This window comes from Chelonia mydas, chromosome 2 (assembly GCF_015237465.2).
Source record: "Chelonia mydas isolate rCheMyd1 chromosome 2, rCheMyd1.pri.v2, whole genome shotgun sequence".
Classification (NCBI taxonomy): Eukaryota; Metazoa; Chordata; order Testudines; family Cheloniidae; genus Chelonia; species Chelonia mydas.
Genome location: NC_057850.1, coordinates 192,000,811 through 192,022,505, shown reverse-complemented (window position 1 = coordinate 192,022,505; position 21,695 = coordinate 192,000,811). Strand labels below are relative to the sequence as shown.

At 42.5% G+C, this 21,695-nt stretch overlaps 1 protein-coding gene and 1 long non-coding RNA gene across 2 annotated transcripts in view; one reads left to right on the top strand and one right to left on the bottom strand.

Annotated features, from left to right (window-relative positions):
• Positions 1–21,695, bottom strand: part of NGLY1 (N-glycanase 1) — a 46,813-nt gene that overhangs the window by 17,065 nt on the left and 8,053 nt on the right. The window contains exon 4 of the mRNA XM_007068513.4: positions 3,190–3,352. Coding sequence (XP_007068575.3) covers positions 3,190–3,352 — 163 coding nt within the window. The remainder of the gene's footprint in view (positions 1–3,189; positions 3,353–21,695) is intronic.
• On the top strand, positions 7,607–16,244 carry LOC122464682. Its single transcript, XR_006288954.1, has 2 exons — positions 7,607–7,854; positions 15,521–16,244. It is a non-coding gene; the product is annotated as an uncharacterized LOC122464682 (long non-coding RNA).

Sequence of the window (21,695 nt, the reverse complement as noted above, 5' to 3'; positions counted from 1 at the left end):
AATACAATGATGCCCCTCTATGGAAAGAAAATTGCTACTATTACATAAATATTCTTCTCTGGGTTCATAAAGTACATCCTTCATGAAAGGCTCAGCACAAAAATGATGACAAATATGATCTGTTTCAACAAGAAATGATTGTTTGAAAATACCCAGATATCACAAAAGTTAAGAGTATACATAATTCTGGTCAATTTACATTGCTAATGGCAGGTGGCCAATGAGGATGAAGACAAGCATTGTAATCTCTTGTTCAAATGACCATAACTTTATCAGGGTGGTCTTTATGAGCCAAAATGTGTATGACTTTGACTTGTTCTTCAAAATCCCAAAGGTTTTTTAGATCTGCCTGTAATAACTGTTCTCCAACTGCACTGGTAATTTCTCCAGGAGGCTGTCTTAATACAACAGAGACAGATTTACAAGGAAACAGGCAAGGTAGATTATTTCTTAGCAACAGTAGATACTCCCTTCCATACAGCCCATTCTCAATGGAGTCTCTTTCCATACAGCTTTTAAAATTAAAGTTAATATACTACCTCTGCATTTAAGTTGCCATTGCCTAACAAATGGCAAAGTTTTCCCCGTACTCTTTTACACCTGAGTTTAAGGTGCAAGGTCTGAAACCTTGAGTGCCGCTTTTGACACATCAGCGGTAGAGGCTGGGGTCACATGAACACAAGCCCCATCCCCCTTAAAGAAGAGTGGATAAAAATCATTATTTTAAAAGAATATCAAAAACATCAGGTTTTTTTTGGTTTAAATCAACTTTTTAAAGTTAAATAATATTTCTTGTTTACATATTACTAGTTAGTTCTTTATCTCCATTTTAGTCTCAAATTGTTTTGTAGTAATTTCTTTAGTTTCCTAATTGTTAGAAGAATTTCAAAATTTAAACAGTGATTTTTTTCTTTTAGGTAATTCCATACTTTAAAAGCTCAGTGAAAACATTTTAGTATTATTATTATGAGAACACAATCTCAAACATAAAACTGATAAGTGAATACCCCATCCTATATTTGTAGGGCCCTACCAAATTCACACTCCATTGTGGTCAATTTCACGGTCATGGGATTTTAAAAATAGCAAATTTCATGATTTCAGCTATTTAAATCTGAAATTTCACTGTGTAATTTTAGGGGTCCTGACCCAAAAAGGAGTTGGGAGGGGTCAAAAGGTTATTGTAGGGGGAGGGTTGTGGTACTGCTACCCTTACTTCTGCACCGCTGCTGGTGGCGTTGCTGCCTTCAGAACTGGGCAGCTGGAGAGCAGTGGCTGCTGGCCGGGAGCCCAGCTCTGAAGGTAGAGCTGCCACCAGCAGCAGTGCAGAAGTAAGGATGGCATGGTATGGTATTGCCAGCCTTACTTCTGCACTGCTGCCTGCAGAGCTGGGCTCTTGGCCAGCGGTCGCCACCCTCCAGACGCCCAGCTCTGAAGGCAGCAGCAGAATGGTGCTGATATGGTATTGCCACCCGTACTTCTGCACTGCTGCTGGCGGTGCTCCCTTCAGAGCTGAGTGCCCGGCCAACATCTGCTGCTCTCCATCCGCCCAGCTCTGAAGGCAACGCAGAAGTAAGGGTGGCAATACCATGACCCCCCTGCTATTCCCTTTTGGGTCAGGACCTCCTCTATGAGAAACACTGGTCTCTCCCATAAAATCTATGTAGTATAGGGTAAAAGCACACAAAAGACCAGATTTCATGGGGAGAGTCCAGATTTCACAGTCCATGACGCGTTTTTCATGGCCATGAATTTGGTAGGTCCTATGTATTTGTAACCAACATAACCTTGTAAAATACTTAACTTCCACAAGTAAAGAAAGCTGAAATTCTCTGATACTCTTCCATCAGGGTATGCAGTTTGAAGTCAATAGGACTTCGGAACACAAGTCACTATGGTACTTTTGAAAATCCCACCTTTTGGTGCCTAAATCTGGGTATAGAAGGCTAATTTTACACTCCGTTTTTTGGAATTTTTTGGCTCGCGTGCATAAAAATTCAAAATAAATTTCTTAACATCTTGAAAGTCTAACTGAAGCAATTTTGCTTTGAAGTGACAAAGATTTTATGCCACAAAGAGTAGTTTTTTATTAAAAATACAGCTTTAGATCCTGATGCTGCAAACACTTATGCACATGCTTCACTTTAGGCAGGTAATCAAAAGGATTATTCATGTGAGTGAAGTCACATACTTGTTTGCAGGATCAAGGCCTTAACTTCCATTATTTTGGTTTTTGCATATTGTATTTCTATAAAATTTAGAAAAGACACACTACCAAAAGTGGTGTTTTAAAAAAGAAACAGCATTTGGAATATAGTTCATTATACATTTTAAAGTAAAGTTAAAATAGTACAAGTTTTCAAATTAATTGTACACTGGCTCAAGACGACATGAATCAATTATTTAAAAATATAAACAATTACAAATACAATCAATTATTTAAATTGCTCTGCCTTTCCTTAAAACATACATATATTTATTATCTTCATTCTACTCCAGATGCAAGCAGCTAAGTAATATGTACAGGATCCTGCTGCCTCTAATGCTATTTGCTGCTAGTTCAGAAATCTGGATTCAAGTAAATTTCCTTTGCTCTCTCTTCCCTCCCCCCTTCCCCAGCCATGAACAGATGGACAGCAGATGGACATAAAAGAAAAGCATGCAAAGGAAGAGAAAATACAAAATTTAAGATATCAGTGCACAGTGGATGAGGAGAGGAAGGTGAGAATGGAAGACAGGACAGCGGGTTAATACATTTAAGAAATGGTTCAGCTGAACTGAATTTATGAAACCTCTCAAAGACCCATCTGTACAGAATACAGGACTTTGCTTCAGCCCTGTGCACACATGAATTTTAAATGCATATGATGCGCTGGTACTCAACAGATTAACCTGAAGGACCAAAGAAATGTGAGCCTCAAAATTTTATCTAATATGATTTTAAACAAAGAAAACAAACCTAAACTAAGAATTAGCATTAATTCTCCAAGCACTTTTCTTTTTTGACTAAGCAGATAAACTAACTGAATAAGATGGCATACTACATACATTCTGAATACTACTGTAGTTTAAAACTAGTACTCTGAACTCACAAAAATATAATGACAATCCTAGTCTATAAACATGCACATTACGTCCAAATGTTTAACCTAGTATTTTTAGTGTCTCATAAATTGTCAGAACTAATACCTTCATCCACTTTTTTGGCTTGTGCTAACTTTTCTTGAGCTTTCTCTTTCAATGCTTGGACTGGAATAGAAGCCAATGCTTTCTTCTGAAGAGACTGGTTCTCATACACTTGCACATGCTGAAAATTTGATTGAAGGGTTTTAAAGAAGATTGTTTCAGACTCCTAATATGGAAAAAATGTAGGTATTATTACAATCTATGCAAACCATTTTCTAGTAATTGGATGATTTCAAAACATCTGATCTTGGTTCATTAATGTGTAAGCTTGTTTGCATATTTATTATAGAGTTTCTGATCATGACTCCATAGTTAAGGTTGCATTACAGATTTCAGTTAAAAGGAGTTTTAAACTGTAAAAATATGAATAACATGGCTAAAATTAAAACATAGAATGTAAACTTTGAGCATGATTTGAATTTTTCATGATGGTGTGATTGAAAAATGGACTGACAGAAAGAAGTAAGAACTCAAAAATTGCCCCTTTTGGGCAATTTTTCACTGCATTGTCTCACTTTTCTTTGTATGCCCTTTCCAAGGAATCTAAAATACTCAGATTATGGGATCTGTCCCTTGTGCATACTCTTGCTCCTCATGTGCTGATTCCCGGAATATTAGTTAAACATAGCTGTGCTTGACTAGAGAGCATTTTATAACTTTTTAGCCATAATTGAAAATTTATGTATCAAGCTGAAGCTGCTGAATTTGACAACATAGCAGCCCCGGCCAAAGAGTGGGGTGAAAGAGAGTGAGTTAGCATACCTCTATAACCTAGGGGATAATTCCCTGAACTAGGAAGGAAGAGACCAAGAATTTAAAGCTAACTGTCCTTTGTATTTCCCTGCAAGTCACAACCAGCAAAGAGCTGCTGAAAAAACCTTTATTGGAGGTAGTCATGCCTATTGTTAAGGCTTCTGAGCACTTCTTGTTATAAGAGCCTGAGTGCTGGAGTGAGACTCAGGAGACCTGGATTCTAACCCCAGATCTCCCACCCTCAGCTTGTTCACTGTAGCACACTGCCTTTCAGATTGACTAAACCAGTTTCAGTTACTGTATTTCTAACCACTATGATTGCACTCCCCTCTTGTTGGGATTCCCTCTGAGACCTCCTTCCACTTGGCTTTCCTAGAACTTAGTTCAACTTCAGAGTCTGTCACTCATATTTTTATTTGGCATACAGCAAAGCTACGCTGAGTTAATCACACTCAAGCATAGTGGGTGTGTATAGGGCATACCACACACCCAAAGTTACACTGCAAACCTCTTCCTTTATATACATTTATACATTATATTGCATTTTGCTATACAGTGCATCACATGTTTTGGGATTGGCTTGGGACAGCACACACTGTCCATACATGACTTACTCTTTACCTCATCTTATATTCTAGGCTCATTTTAGTTATTGTTATTTTATCCATTATAAATGGTTTCCTGGGTTTCCCCCTTGTTTTAACTAGTACAGACATTCTGCTTTCAGCCTACTGATAATACTGTCTCCCAAAAAATGAGGCCTCACCCATGTCCAATTAGTCATGTCAAGCCAGGTCTACACTTTTCAGAGCCAAGAACAGAATCCAGGATTCCTGATCATCAATATTCTACTGCTGACTAGTAAACAGTTGTGTAAGCCACTCAGAAAGCTCATGTCAAGTTCTCATTCAGTGGCTAATCCACAAAGTGGCTAGCAATTATTAGTATAGCTCAAACAGTAATTGGCCTAAGCTAGCAATTTGAAGATCAAGGGGTTCAAAGCCTGCTACTGATTTATGCGGGCAGATGGCTCTGTGTGGTTCACAGTGTGAAAAGACTTCTTTTAAACTTTGTACTTAAATACAATCTATACATTATGGTGGGAATCAACAAAATATACGTGTCACATTTCAGCTGTTTGTCACACATTTTGCTTGTATGATGCACTTGTCGATGTGCGGGTTGTGTGCCTCTCCATGCCCGAGGCTCCGAATCTGAGAGCTCTGAACTTCAGAGGCTAGTTCTTTAGCATAGATGCTAACTGTTCATGTTTTTAGCTCTGGAGTTCAGCCCTGGTGTCAATCACAGTGGTGGCTGTCACACATTGGCAGGTTTGAAGGTTGAGGAGCATGCTTCAGGAGGGTCAACATAGTCAGGGGCACCTTAGCAGCACAGCTTCTCTTTTCAATTCCCAAGCAGGTGCAGCTCCCTTTCTCCCTACTTCTTGGTAGCTATCCACTGAGGTACCCTAAAGCCTATATAAAAAACCTAGGAAATCAACTAACAAAAGTAATTTTTAGTAGCAATTAAGGACACACCCCAGCCACTTAAAACCTTAAAAGCATGGATATAAGAAGTTAAGGTAGAATGCTCTTGTATGCTCTGCCACCTTCGTTACCTACAACACAGTTGATAATGGACTCCAACACACCATAAGGCTTTCACTTGCTCATCCAACAAATACCCAAAAGCAATATACGTCCCAACTTCATCAAACTTGCACTCTCAGGGATATGCATGTTATAGGCATTAGTAACAACATTACTAATTTTCTTTCTCATCACTAGGGGGAAAGGTGTTTGACAGTTACTCTAAAAGCAAGGCTAAAGCCTACATCAAGGCCAGCATAGTCCGAGATCTGAGGTGCAAGCGATTTGGCATTGACAAAAGTGGTTCATGGCCATTGCCACAGTCACAATGGATAGGCTTTACATACTTCTTCCTTTCTGAAAAAGAGCTCAGATTAGAGGTCCATTTTGCCATATTGTATGAAGGAAACAGGAATGGGACTTAAGGAGCATGACCTTGCTCATTTCTGATAGGGCCCCTTACCTGGCCACTATGCCCTCTGGTGCACAAATTATGGAGTACCTCAAGATTTGGTGGGGGGTCAGTCATCAGTTGATGCAGAACTCATATAAGTATCAGGGCATACAGATATTCATATCCTTCTGTTTCTTCTATTTGTTGTGTGGGGTAGGGAGAAGCTTACTGGGGTAATGGTGGGACACTATCAAGCTTAACATTGCATTTTCAGCCATCTCTTTTGGCTCAGGAACTGCCAACAGGGCTTGGGGCTGGTCTCATCTGGTACCATCCAGCTGCTAGATTTGAGACTTTAATTCCCCCTTCCTACCGTGCACATTTACTAACAATGAAGGATCAACACTGAATTAGCCTGCGTGGCAATTCCCATATTGCCTACTTTAGCCTTCCTCCCCCCACAACAACCTTATGTTTTGTGTGGGCTGTTCACATCCTTCCTTTCTCCTCTCCCAGCCCCAATAAAAACCAAACAAATAAATAACCCATACATAAATTTAATTAAAAATGTTCACATTAAAAAAAATGAACAAAAACAAAACTGGAGATGGATATTTGAATGACTAATTTCAGCATGCTTTTGGACTTCAGACTTGTGTTCTTGTGCCTCAACATCTATTGTGTCTTTGCTGAGATGCTCCTTCCTTATTTCACATTTGCTGTCAGATTGCATCTGTTGCTTCCCCTCTTTTGTATAGCTTTTTTATGACTCTGCAGGAAGGAATGATGTTGAATCAGAAGGCTCCTCCTTCAGTAAGGATTATAGGGCACGGTATGCTCTAGGGGGCTTTCAAGAGGGTAGCAATTTATTAGCCTGCATCATAGATGGCCTTCACCTGGGGGAGATAGTTAATTTTAGTGTATGACCAACTGATCTACAAGTTTCAGCATCAGCTCTCGCTCATATACATTAAACCTCACTGACATCAATGTGGTTGTGGACAAGGACATTTATGCTACTAATTTAAGACAAGTGGGTCTGCCACCTCCACTGAAAAAGGTTGTTACATCATCTGTACTACTCTATTAGGCAATCTGCTGTTAGTTTGGTTAGATACAGGCAGACTGGTAGTTGCCTGATCAAAAATATCAAGTTATGAAAGCTTTTTGCCCATTTAGCCAGGAGCTGTGGATGTTGATGCAGAAGAGCATCCCTTCCAATTACCTCCAACTATTAGGTCCAAATGAAGTACATCTCTTGGATGTTGGGAGCTGATGTCATTATTTCCATGGTCTGTTTCAGTGCAATGTTCTACTGTTTCTCTTTTTGGCTTTTATATGTAGCTAAAATCCAACTTCTACAAACTTATTCTGTGTCCTATCCATAGAATTATATATTCCTGAAGTTACCTGTTTGTCCTAACTTCTCCTTAATGATTTTGTTCAGTTTGGCTATTTCCTAGGAAAATTCTGTCCTGAGTTATTGGGATCACTTTAAACCTAAAGCCCTATGTAACAGGGTGGTTTGCTTCTTTAAGGGTCAGAGAGTCTGGGGCCAGAGGCCCTTTAAAAACAGGTGTTTGGGCCTTGTAGAGGGGATTATCAGACCCAGCTGGGAAGGAGTCAGGTGACAGTTTGATGAGCAGCTGATTCCCATAAAGGCTGAAAGAGCTCAGTTGAGGAGAACTATAGAAGCAAGTGGGTGCTTGTGCTGGGGGATGCCTAAGCAGACTGTTTCTAGACTGGAGAAGAGCTGCCAGGAGGGATGCCTGTGGGTTAGGGGAAAGGTTGAACTGCTTTTTTGGGGAGGTCTGCTAAAGACTGTCAATACAACCACTAAACAGTGCCCTGAACAGATGCTAGGTGGGGTATTAATCCTTTCTGGGATGGGGAGACAAGCCATCAGACTACACACTGAGACTCTTTAATAAGGTATCTAGATTACAGATGTTGTTGCTCATGTCTGGACTGTATGAGTATTCACAAAGCACTCATTAAACTCTCTGAAGTCCTGTCACAGCATGCACTAGGCTCACTGCTAAAACTAGAATTAACTTGGGGCAATCACTTCTTCAATTGTTCCGAAGTCTGGGTAAGTAATCTGGAGGGGATAGTCCCTGGACGTTATAGGCAGCAGCAGTTTCTCCCTACAGAATGGAATTTAGAAGTTTACCAAAGCAAGCTAATGAGCTCTAAGTCCTGTGCAGTCAGATCTGATTCTCAGCTGCCATTCAGTGTTCCACTGACTGAGATGTAAACTTCTGGCAAAAATTACGCCAGTCAGGAGCCCCTGGCTCTAAATAGTACTGAAGTGGATTATCTAGATTTGAGCTGTTGGACATCTTGCATTGGCTTTCATCTGTTCTGAATGACTTACAACCAGATTTGCATTCCATAGCATGTGGAAGCACGGTTGGCGCCTCCAACCATTTTGTGGCTTCTCCCTCTTGTTTTGATCAGCTTCCTGTGACTTTGAGTATGACTTATTCTTGCCATTAACATAGAGACTTGGTGTCATATGGCATCAGCTATCTTGAAGGAATTTCTTGGTGTCTCCAAAGGATTCTCAGCTCATGACCTTGGGAAAGTTTTTGATTCCTTGAGAAATACTGTGCTGCCTCAAGGAGTTGTCTTATTACCAAGTGATTGCTTGAGCAGGTATTATCTCCATGAGAGATTGTCCCTTAACTTGAGTAACTTCTAACCTCAAGGGGTGTCTCAAGTGAGCCACCAGTATTTCTGGAGCGCATCTGAGTGGGGGTAGTTATATTTAGAGATGTCAAAACATTCTGGAATATTTAAGTCTCAAGATGCTGAAATCTCTTTGACATTTTAGTGTACCATATTTGGAGTGCTAGATAGCTTGTTCTCCCCTCAATGTGTCAAGCCCTGAAGGCATGCCATGGTGGTTGTTTCAGTATTGTTCATGATCTGTAAATTGCCAAGTAAATTTAATGCTGAAATTTCTCTCTGCTCTTTGACCTACAAACAAGTCATTCTAATAGGCACGTGTCACAGTTTGAGTAATTTAAGATCAAGTAGCAGTTGAGCATGTTTCCTTTACCATGTAAATATAGCTAGAGTTCTACACTATTACAGCAAACAAGATATGCAAATTAGATGTCAATTGCAATTAACTGAGGAAAAGTGCCATTTCCTCCTGGCACAACATGCAGCATTGATTATGTACATTATGGCTTTCTTTCATAATGTGGGTTGTTGAGCCAACCAATTGACCTTTAGGCAGAATAGCATGCACTGCTGGTATGCCTCTCAGGAAGCTGCTGAGCTTCACTGTTTGAAATATGTAGATAAAATAGGGTTCCAATTAAAAAATAGGTACTTGTATCCATGGATGCCAGGTTTGTATAATTTTTGGTGGTGTCCAGAACGGGTCCAAGCAGAGCTGTCCTGCCCATAGGACAGACCGGGGCAACCGCCCTGGGCCCCACGTTTTGGGGAGCCCCGTGCTTCAGGGGCACATGGGATCCAGGGTGGCCTGGGGGTTTAATGGGGAGCCTGGTGCTGGCAGCAGCGAGCGACCCAGCCCGCCCCAATCCACCCTGCTGGCTCCCGCATCGCTTCGGGGGCGGGGTGTGGAAGCTGGAAAGGATTGAGGCTTGAGGGAACGGGTGGAATGGGGGTGGGGAGGGGGCAGAGCAGGGGCAGGAAGAGGCAGGGCAGGGCGGAGTGGGGCAGGCTGGGGCTGGGTCTGGGTCGCTCGCTTCTGCCGGTGCTAGGCCCCCCGGTAGCCCCCAGGCCACCCTGGACCCGGCATCCTGCTGAAGCATGAGGCCCTGCAAAGTGTGGGGCCCGGGACTTTTGCCCTGGTCCAGCCTATGGATGGGACAGCTCTGAAAATATAATCCCAAACATTGGTGTAGCCGAGCCCACGTTCCTGAATATTTGTGGAGCAAGGGCATCACAGGCACATATAACTCACCGCCTATGCTTGTATTTTCATTTTATATACTATTACAACAGACTCTGTAAGAACTGTTTACCTCTTTCAAGAAGAGGTCCAAGATGCTCACATTCCCTTTTTGATACTCAGAATGACATCATAGCTACAGATTTGGGACTGGTCAGAAGAGGTCTCAATGGACAGTTGTCTCTCTTTCTCAGCCAATCAGATTGCTCTGGAGTAGAACTACAGGATAGCAATTTTGTGAGCATTCTAACCTCAGATCACATAACTTTGATTTTAATAAGGATGTTTTTTTTTTTAGTGGCTAGCAAGTTCTGCCAGTCAAACACTGGAGCCACTGGACTCCAAGAATGTAGTATTCTTGCAGCTTATAGTTTAAGACAGTGGCAGGTAAATAAGTTTGTCTTCAAGATGAGGAAGACTTGTACGAAAGCCTCAGAAGTTCACTAAGCAGACAAAATATCAGCAATGCAAACAGTAGGTAATATCAATCTCAGTATCAAGAAGGAAACGTTTGTGTTGTTGGACTCTTCCCTTACCTTAATTTTTTGGGGAGCTGCATGTATGAAGCACTGGTAAGCCAAGGCAGTATTGTGTTATAATACCTCCTCATGACGTTCAACAATGTAATTGAAGGTGAATCTATCTAAAATATCTGCTTAAGATAGAGTGAGTTTTCACTTTACATACGGAAGATTGATTGTCTTGCAATGGGTGGGGAGGATACCTGTTCACACAGGCCTAATAAGTGAATAGTGGATCAAATCAACCTGTCCTATCACTTAAACCCACTCCATTCAGCTGCTCTGAATGGCCTCTGTTCTCTAAGCCTCCAATATGACATTTGGCTTCCACTAAGCCTGGATATAAAGAAGAAGCGATTTATATGAATGTAGAAGCAAATCCCTGTATGTGCTCGGAGCTGCAGACTTTTTTTCTCCATAGCTCTATTTTCTCCTCTCTCACTAGTATGGTCTGTTTCTGCAGCTTTTTCACTCAAAATGATCATATTTTCAGAGTTATTTTATTACCTGCTGCCTAAGCTGGCATCATATTTTATGCTGTTTCTTATTGAAGTTGATTGGGTCTTGGAGAGAGTGTCACAAGTGAGCAAAACTATTAAGGTCAAATGCGGTCATCTTGGGTCATGCAACCTCAGCATTTCTTTATTCAACTCCTGTAAGTTCAATATGTGCATCTCTTATAGAAGAGAGGAGATGTGTGGATTCCCGCATTCCTCCTTCTGTCCCCCACCCCATTCCTCCTGTGGCTCCCATGTCACAGGATCAGTTTATTCAATACGTCGAACGCAGCCAAACAGATTTGAGTAATGACATCATAAGCACTTTCAGTTCACTTGGGCAGATTTAAGGAACGCTCCGCTGATCAGCACTCAGCTAGGTCTGAGTTTAGCATGTCTCATACACAGCAGGGGAAATATTTTTTCCACAGACCCTTGTCTGGTAGAGGATACTCTCTGGCCAGGACCAAATGCTGTGGCTGAAGAATGCTCAAGGAGGCCACCTGTGGTCAGGTGAACTAGATCATTGTCTAACCGGCTGGTTGTCTAATTCACATGCCCTAATGGAGCTCCTGGTTAAGAAATTTTCCCTGATATCCAAATTAAACTTCCCTGTGTTTGCATTCATTCCATTACTATTAATTAGCCTCCCAGCCCCCAGAGGCTTCCTACACATTTCCTTTACATCCTTCCAGTATCTGGAGATTATTTTCCTCTCCCCTTAGTCACTTGGCCAACCAAGTTATACATATCTTATTCACTCACTCAAATTAATTACCTCTCCCCCCCCATTTTAACTGGTTTTCTTTTAATACTCTCCAACTTATTAACATATTTCTGGAAATAAAGTGTTTGGACCTGGACTCAACACAGTAGCTGTGGTCTCACTGCTGGTGTATGTAGTACATCCTTGGCTCCTGCTAAGGCTGATGATTATTCCGTAAGTTAGAGCACACATGGTCATTTTTTTAGCATAAGTCATCTTTTACAAGTCCCTTTAGGGCAGTGGTTCTTAACCTGGCGTGCACGCACCCCCTGGGGCTGCAAGATGCCCTTTCTGGGGGTGCGAGACATGCCAGATTTTTTTAGAAGGTAAATCATCGAAAACACAAATTAAGCACAGGCAGGTAAGTACAACTACTTTGTTTCATCAAACCTATGTATTTATTAACATTATACATTTTTTAATGATTACTGTAATATACAAACAAAAAATATATCTAGGTTTAAAGAACTGACCTACTTCAACGATTTTTGATAAGGGGTGTGAGAACATATTTTGAGACCAAAGGGGTGCAGGCTGCAGTAAAGGTTAAGAACCACTGTTTTAGGGTGACCAGATGTCCTGATTTTATAGGGACAGTCCAGATATTTGGGGCTTTTTCTTACATAGGCTCCTTTTATCCCCCACCCCCGTCCCAATTTTTTACCCTTGCTGTCTGGTTACCCTAAATCCCTTTAATATACTAAATTAACCGGAATAGGTAAATTGTCTGCCAACAAACCACTGCATTAGGCAGTTTAGCACAGGGACATAACTGATACACAAGATAGGAAATGCAATAGCTATATAGAGATTGAACTTGTGAAAACACCTTGAGCATGATTAGATGCATTAATAATTTGTTACTGTGAAGATAAGAAACTGCAACTTACTAAGGTAAACTGAATTTGCTAAGGGGAGGCTTGATAATGAAGTATGGAGCTTTTTATCATTCACTAGTCAAAATCTGCCTAAATGGGCAGTGATCAAGTGTTTTTCAGGCTAAGAAAGCTTGTTAACTGAGTTGTCCATGGACCACCCACTTACTCATCAAGTATGGTTGTCTAATATAATGCTTTTCCACTTTTTAAAGCTATGTGTATGCCCCACTTGTATGACATTGTATGTATGTTTTCAGTTAGTCACTGGCCCTCCTCCCTGTCTGAAAGTTTGTCAGTAACATTCTAGGTTCTCCAAATTTTGTACCTTGTAATAAACAGAGTGTGATGTTATAGCTAACTAGACAGGGGACCAAGATGTGTTGTATGGTAAACCTTCTACTCTAATAAGGGAAGATGGGAGAGTTTTTTGGTATTGAGGTCAGAGGTGGAAGTAGGAGAGGGCGGCAGACTGCTGTTGCCTGTCATCTAAAACCAACCTGACATCTGGATGCAAGTAATATTCTTGTATGTTCCTTCCTTCCTTCTAGAGGCAGCTGCTGCTCTGACATATACTTAATGAGTGCACCCAGGATTATTATTTTTTTAGTAGCATATCTAACCAAACGGGAATTAATTCAGGCCTGTGCTATAGAGGAGGTCAGACTAGATGATCACAATGGTGCCTTATAAATATAATCGATGAAGATGGGAATTGGCCTTCCCCAGTGAGTTTTGCTAAGTACCACCTAACAGCAATTACACCCCACTACACTTATGGCACTTTCAGAGTAGAAGCTGAGCAGAAAAAAGCATTCCCTGCCCTCCCATTTAGCATAGCAGGACAAGAAAAGAGAGAATTAAGTTAAGGGCTGTCCATCAGACAACAAGTCATTCAGTTTTTGCTTGTTCAGACCAGACTTTTGGTTGCTCCAGTTTTCAGCCAACAGACTTTTTCCTTGTCTAGTAAAAGTGATTACTATTTGATAGTTATATGAGGAGCTACATAAAATTTGTGGCCACATGAAAAGCCTCCTCAATAGCTAAAGTTTCATGACTGGGCATGAAAACTCAACTTATCTCAGAGGCTGTCCTTCCAGAATATGGTTAAGGCACACTCAGGGAAGCATGCAACACTACTGCTGAATCTTTTCTGAGGCTAGAGCATTCTACAGTGATGTTAATCTAGCATTTTTCATTAGCACTGAGACCCCTATGTATGTACTCCTGGAGGAATTCTGCGCCGAAAAGTTAAAAATTCTGTGCACAATATTTTAAAATTCTGCAAATTTTAGTTGTCAAAATAACACTACACAATCATGCCAGTTTCAATTATTTTGGTAATTTATTTCAAAATACCTGTCAGCAAGTATGTCTAACAATACAGAGACACACAAAAATTCGCCCAGGAGTAGAGAGTTAAAGAAACCCCTATGACAACACAGTTCCTGCTTCTCTGCCCCCTCCAGCCCGGAGCCCAGCCATGCCCCTCATCCCAGATTCCTGTACCTCTCCCCCTCAGAGTCCAGCTGCGGGGGCCCCCTAGCCCAGATAACTGCATCACCACCAGCACCCAAGCCCAGCCATGGCCCCCCCCTCCATGGATTCAGAAGGAAAAACAGCCTGATGCTGGGTCCCAGGCTTGAAATGAGTTTCCTGCACGCCGCTGTCTCCTTCCCTTAGGGCATGCGGGGAACTGCAGCTGCCAGGAACCCTCTAGCACTCTCCCCAGCAGTGTCTTCTATGTTCAAGCTGGGCTCTGCCAGGTACAGCGGCCCCTAGTGGCAGCCAGCAGCACTGCAGCCCATTTCTGCATGGGAAAGGAAATTCTGCGCAAAAAACATTTCTGCAAAATTCTGCAATGCGCAGTGGCGCAGAATTCTCCCAGGAGTAATGTACGGGAGACCAAGAGCAAATGTGACATTGTAGGTGGGTAGGAGAATCCCAGGATGATAGCTTCCTTCATAGCATTATTCTTAAACTCAGGAATGACCCTTTTGCTGCAGGACAGTACTACAGGACCAGTCCGAACTTTTCATAACTATTGAAACAGGGCGGAACTGGTTTCGCTCTTCCTGGAGCTCATCAGCTGTAGGTAACTGGTTAAATATAATAGGCCAAACTCTGCCCTGATTCACCTCAATGAAGTTGCATGGAGCATAAGTCATGGTAGAATTTGAGAAGCATGTATTCTCCACCCTCCCAGGGCTGGCATGGTATTGACCAGAGACAGTTTTCAATCAGTAAAATCATGGTTTTTACCACCCTAGGAAAAACTAGTTAATCCCAGTTTAAAGCATTTTCTATTTTGAAAACGGTTTCGTTAATGCACACCACACTAAACTTAGTTTAATTATATAGTCAAATTGTGGTGACATAAGGCAGTAGATTCATAGATTAATTTATGGTTACACAAATAATAAGTAAAACGGCAGTGGGTGTAATACTAATATATGTAACTAACACAGAACATCTGCATGTCTGTACATTTTGGTTTGGTATTTTCTCAAGGAAGTTACATGTCATGATTCATTTCAGTTTTCAATATTATATAAACAAAAGTCATATGAAAATGATGACAATACAGAGTTGAAACTTGAAGCAATCAGAAGCATGCAGAGTTGCAGACTACCAGTCCAGGTCCATTTGGCCACACAGCAGTCTGCCGCAGAAGACCAACTTTGATGTAGATAGACAGACCAAGCCTATTCCTCAGTTTTAAATGGATGTATCCAACATTTGAAAAGATTTATTCTATGCTTGCTGAACTTGCTAGACATTGATCCAATTATTTTACCAGTTTCCCTGTTTAAGCCGGTTTTACCAGTGCCCTGTCCTAAACTAGTTTTCCACCAGGAAATTGCCAACCCTGCACCCCCACTTCATGGCCTCATTAGAAGGTTTTTAATAACTTATTTTAAAAAGCCTGTTACAGTCTGTAAATGGTCAAATATTGTAAAGTTTTAGCAAAAAGCTTCATTTATTGAATATTTTTTTATTGTATTCAGATGATGTTCCATCCCAGAAACAAACATTTCAATGCATTTGAACCTGGACCTATACCTGCAACTGGAAATATGCTGAATCCTATCTTAAGCCTAAGACTGGGTACTGGAAACATCAACATACCACTTTTTTGGTATGATCATCACCTCATCTAGGCAGAGATCAGAGCCATCTTGCCTTCCCACTACAGGAGTGAGCAACCAAAACTATTCCACCCCTGAAAATTCCTGAAGTCCGTAGGAAAACAAGCCACCCAAACACAAGGCAGAAAGCTAGAATGCAAGTGGCACAAAAATCATTCTGAACCCCTCTGGCAGCAGCACAAACAACACTCACAGAACTGCGTCACTGCAATAAAGGAGGCAAAACAAGCCATCCACTTTTCTGCAGTGAGTGCAACAGAACCACAACCAGCAGAGCTAAATTTGCAGTGAACTGTCTAATCAACCCATATGGCATAGCCCAGACATCAGACCCAGAACTGACCACTGTGAAGAGCTCTCAGCATATTCCACTGATAAAATCAATCAAATGTGTATAGAGCTAACTGGGAAAAAATATTCTCTGGTCAGAGTGGAATTATTTTCCCCATCACCTTTGACTTTGGCTCCATCACTCATGAAAAAGCTCAAGAATTCCTAAGAAACATTAGAGCCACAATCTGTGAAATGGATCCTTATCCATCTGAATAGAAAGTCAAGCCTCCTTCAGAGAAACATCTACTAAGCTCCTAGAAAAAATGCAACAGTTCACCCAATCCTCAAGAAGCCAACACTCAACCCTGAAGATCTCTCAAACCACCATCATGTCCCCAACCTCCTGTTCCTGAGCAAAATAATTGAGAAAACAGTAACTACCAAGTGCCAACATCCTGGATACGTCACGATCAGGTTTAGACCAGGGCACAGCAAAAACTGCTCTTCTGGCACCAAATGAAGGTTTTTTCATGGCCATGGACATTCGAGTCTTCGGCTCTTGTTTGGCTCGTTGTTAAGCCCGGATGACCTGGTAATTTCCAGAAATGTCTTCTTTCACCCCCAGCTTGCTAGGAAACGTCTCCCCATCTTCCCTGATGAGAACCTAGCCACAGTAATCCATCTACTTGTCACCTTCACGTAGGATTCCTGTAACTCACTGCAGCTGAATCTGAACGTGAAGGCTGTGCACAGGCTCCAACTGGTACAGAATGCATCTGCCCACCTTCTCCACGGATTAAGACACTGAGTACACCCAGGCCTGCGCTCACGTCCTTCCAGTGGCTTCCCGTCAGTTTCTGATGCTAGTTTAAAAGCCTCGATCCTAATTTTCAAAGCAATCAACAGATCAAGCCGCAGCTACATCAAAGACCAAATGTCCATCTATGAAACACTGCAACAGCTGCACTCTTCTTTATGATCTACATCAGGGATGTCAAACATGCAGCCCGCGGGGTTCTTTTGTGCGGCCTGCCAAGCTCCCTGCGCGCCCCCCGCCTCTCCCCCGCTTACCTCCAGGCCAGGGGTGGCCAAACTACAGCCTGTGGGCCAAATCCGGCTGCGGGATCGCCCCCCAGGTGGAGCGCAGAACCATGTCTCTGCGGCCCCGGGGTGGGCGTTGCTCTCGCTTCCAGGCACCACCAACCGCAGCTCCCATTGGCCGGGAACGGGTAACCGTGGCCAGTGGGAGCTTTGGGGGAGGTACCTGGAAGCGAGAGCAATGTGGAGCCCTCTGCCCCCCCCCACTCTGCAGGGACCTGGTTCCGGCTGCTTCCTGGAGCGGAGCCCGCATCCCGAATCCCTCCTGCACCCCAACTCCCTGTGCTGAGGCCCCTGCCATATCCCACACCCCTCCTGCACCCCAACTCCCTGCCCTGAGCTCCCTGCTGCACGTCACACCCTGCACCCCTCCTGCCCTGAGCCCCCTGTCGCACCCCTCTTGCACCCCAACCCCCTGCCCTGATCCCCCTCCTGTACCCCTCTGGCACCCCACACCCCACCTCCCTGCTCTGAGTCCCCTGCCGCACCCTGACCCCCTGCTGCACCCCAGCCCCCTGCCCTGAGCCTCCTGCCACACCCTGCACCCTGACCCCCTACTGCACCCCTCACCCCTCCTATACCCCACACCCCTACTCCCTGCCCTGAGCCCCTGCCACACCCTGCACACCTCCTGCAAGCCCTAGGCACAGAGAAGGAGCGGAGTTGGGGTGGGAACTTCGGGGAAGGGGTTGGAATGGGGGCAGAGAAGGGGTGGGAAGAGGCGGGGCCAGGGCAGGGCCTCATGGAAGTGGTGGAGTGGGAGCAGGGCCGGAGCCGGAGGCAGCGAGGGGTGCGTGTCAGTGATGCGGCCCTTGGGCCAATGCACTAGTCCTCATGTAGCCCTCGTGGTCATTTGAGTTTGAGACCCCTGATCTACATTGTCTCAGATGAGGATGAAGCATCTGAGAGCTGGGGACAAAGCATTCTCTGAGAGGACCTGGCTATGGAACAATCTTGCAGAGATCAGGCAGTCTAGTGTCTGACCATCTCCTGAGGGAGCAGGCCCTGACTTCAGCTGAGCATTGCCCGCTCCAACGACAGATAGCTGAATGGCTGTGCCACAGGCCATCAGGGTAGCTGAGTAATATAAGGTGCTGCGTTCAGGGTGCAGTCTCCTCTGGAGTCATGGGTTTGTATCCCACCCCAACATGATAGGAAGGCTCTGTCGGAGAGGAAACTTTTGCACTGTAAGTGACACTTGCAAGCTGAACACCCCTGCCAACTCCTTCCCTCCCATCACCTCCATCAAAAAAAGCCTACCCAAAACAGAGTTCTAACTGTATAAAGGGTGAAGAGAAAGAAAACCCATGAATCTACCTGAGACTTTGCTAATGATTTTACGTAGAAGATGTTCAGATCCTACACCAATGGGAGGTAAGTAGATAGTTCTTTGTACATTACCTCATCTCTTTGAGAATTAAGCCATTTTGTACTTAAATTATCTAGGTCCTTTTTGTAAATAAGGTAGAACAGGAGAGCTAAAGTCAGGACTTCTTGGGTTTAGTTCTACCATTGGGTGAACTTAAGTAAGTTACTTAACCCCCACTGGGCTTCTGTTTCTTCATTTGTAAATAGGTATAATACTTTATGCACTGACATATTATAAGGTTTAATTAACATTTACAAAATCAAATAATCTGAAATGAGCTATACTATTAACTATCATTAACCTTTTTACAGAAGCACTGAGTTTTGCACATCCTTGGTGCCTTTTCTAACTATAGTCAAACTGACTGCTTGCCATGTGAATGGACTTTAGGCATACACTGACTGATAAAGCTTAAAGGTCTGATTTTCACCTGCAGCTTCCATTTACTTCAGATGGATTTGCGGGTGCTGAGCAAGGTCTTCTGAAAACCAGGACCTTAAATGATCTTTTCTGGGTTGCTTTTAATTAGTTCATGAAGAGGTTTGTAAATCAGTAGAAGTTCCCTGAACGTTTGAATGTCAAGAATGAGAGTAAGGACAATTCGGACAATTATGGTCCATCCTCTTAATCTCACATGCAAAACTTGGATTCACTTTGTCTGAAGAACACCTCTCAAGAGTAGATTGTTGTGGAAGTGAAATGGGCTATGTTCAACATTTGAATCACATCCCAGAAAAGCCTTCAGGGGGGAATTAGTCTTAATGTATGAATGAGAAAAAATGAGATAGAAAAGAAAGGGGCTTTGGTTTCAGGCTCTGGAAAACTTTTAGGGAAGGTTCCCATCTTAACCAGACTGCTGGCAATGAAGTTAAAAAAGGGTGGTGGGAAGAAATTTATTAGAGAATGGATTCACCAAGGGCAAGTCATGCCTGACTAATCTAATTGCCTTCTATGACGAGATAATTGGCTCTGTGGATGAGGGGAAAGCGGTGGATGTGTTGTTCCTTGACTTTAGCAAAGCTTTTGACACGGTCTCCCACAGTATTCTTGCCAGCAAGTTAAAGAAGGATGGGCTGGATGAATGGACGATAAGGTGGATAACAAGCTGGCTAGATTGTCGGGCTCAACCGGTAGTGATCAATGGCTCCATGTCTAGTTGGCAGCTGGTATCAAGTGGAGTGCCCCAAGAGTCGGTCCTCAGGCCGGTTTTGTTCAATATCTTTATTAATGATCTGGAGGATGGCGTGGATTGCATCCTCAGCAAGTTTGCAGATGACACTAAACTGTGAGGAGAGGTAGATACGCTGGAGGTTAGGGATAGGATACAGAGGGCCCTAGACAAATTAGAGGATTGGGCCAAAAGAAATCTGATGAGGTTCAACAAAGACAAGTGCAGAGTCCTGCACTTAGGACGGAAGAATCCCATGCACCGCTACAGACTAGGGACCGAATGGAATGTGTTACCTAGGGAGGCGGTGGAATCTTCTTCCTTAGAAGTTTTTAAGGTCAGGCTTGACAAAGCCCTGGCTGGGATGATTTAGTTGGGGATTGGTCCTGCTTTGAGCAGGGGGTTAGACTAGATGACCTTCTGAGGTCCCTTCCAATCCTGATATTCTATGATTCGAGAAGATTGGAAAACAGAATAAAAATTTTAATAAGTAGAAATCAAGTTACATGTCCAGTAGCATGGGAATCAGTTAGCAACAAACAGTTGCAACAGAGAAAAGGGAAGGAGGAAAACTGGGAGTAATTTTAGTAAGACTAGATATATTAAAATAAGCACATATTTACAAATAGATACCTGTTCATTTACCAGTGAGAAGCCTAAAAGCCAAAATGGATGAACTAAAACGTTTGGCATTAGGGAAAGGACCTCTACATAACTGACATTTTCGAAACACGATGGAATAAGAACCATCAATGGGATACTAAAATTCCTTGCTTCAAACTATACAAAGAAAGGATAGTTAGGTTGTTTTTCTAAAAAAGATCCTGAAGTAAAACTGTATATGGCTATATATGTGAGATCTTAAAAATATGAATACAATAGTGAGGGTATACTATCAGGTAAGGATATGATTTTGTTATGGAGGTCATGAATTCTGTGACTTTAACGGGCCTCCGTGACTACCGCGGCCCCCCAGGGCTAGAGCAGCAGCCAGACCCCAGGACTGGAGCAACAGCCAATGGGGCTCAGACTGTTAGTCCCTGTCCCTTCCTCCCCACTCCCCCCCCGATGGCCCCCTGGTATTTTTAGTAAAACAGTCAGGGTCAGGTGACAAGCTTCAGTGAATTTTTGTTTATTGCCTCCGACCTGTCCGTGACTTCCACTAAAAATACCTGTGACAAAATCTTAACCTTAACTATCAGTCTCTAGATCAGAGGAGCAATGATGAAGTTTAAGACAGTTTAAAGAGGCAATAAAATCCACAACAGTAACAGCAACATCCAGCCAACCCAATATCATACGATTGAAACACCATTTATAAACACAGTTTGGAAAAAGTTTCTTTGGACAGCTTGTTCTGAAGCATACAAGTGGAGAAGCTATTCTAAACACAGTCCTTAGAAACAGACATGAGTTAATTCAGGAAGTGTAACTGAAATTTAAAGAATGGGGATACGGATTTTTAAAGAACTGAAGTTAAAAAACAAGATTAACTGAAAAGCTAAGCATCCTCCGTACTGATTCCACTAATGTTAACTTCTTAACAGTTAGTCTTAGACAATGTAATACCCCAGGGCAAAGCATTAAAATACCCTACAGGGTACACTTCCACAATATATAGTTAACCAACTTGTGGAATTCACTGGTGGTCAGTAGAGAGCTGGCTGTCTTCATTTCCTGCTGGTAATCACATATAAACCAGCTAAAAATACATAATACTTTCTTAATATTTACTTCTCCATGTAACTGCTGTACACAATTATGTATTTATTACCAAACGAATGTTATGAATGCAAATGCTAGGGAAAGTGACCCATAAGATAATAAGATGGATCCACACTATGAGAAAGCTGAGAATCTCTTGTCTATCACTAACAGGATTTTTTTTTTAAATTTGAGTTTTCTTCTGAACTATTCTGCATAGGTCATTTTTGGCTACAAGTTACTGAGCTGGATGGACCGTTGATTTGTGGAAATTCCATTGCTACTTTGGAAAAGTTTTCCATCAAAAAAACATACATTCAGTGAATCCTGTTCTGGAAATTGCACACTCAAGACCTTTTCTGTTGTGTCATTTGTTTGTGCTGGGCCTATAGCACATTCAGCTTTAAGGCTGGATGCAGATA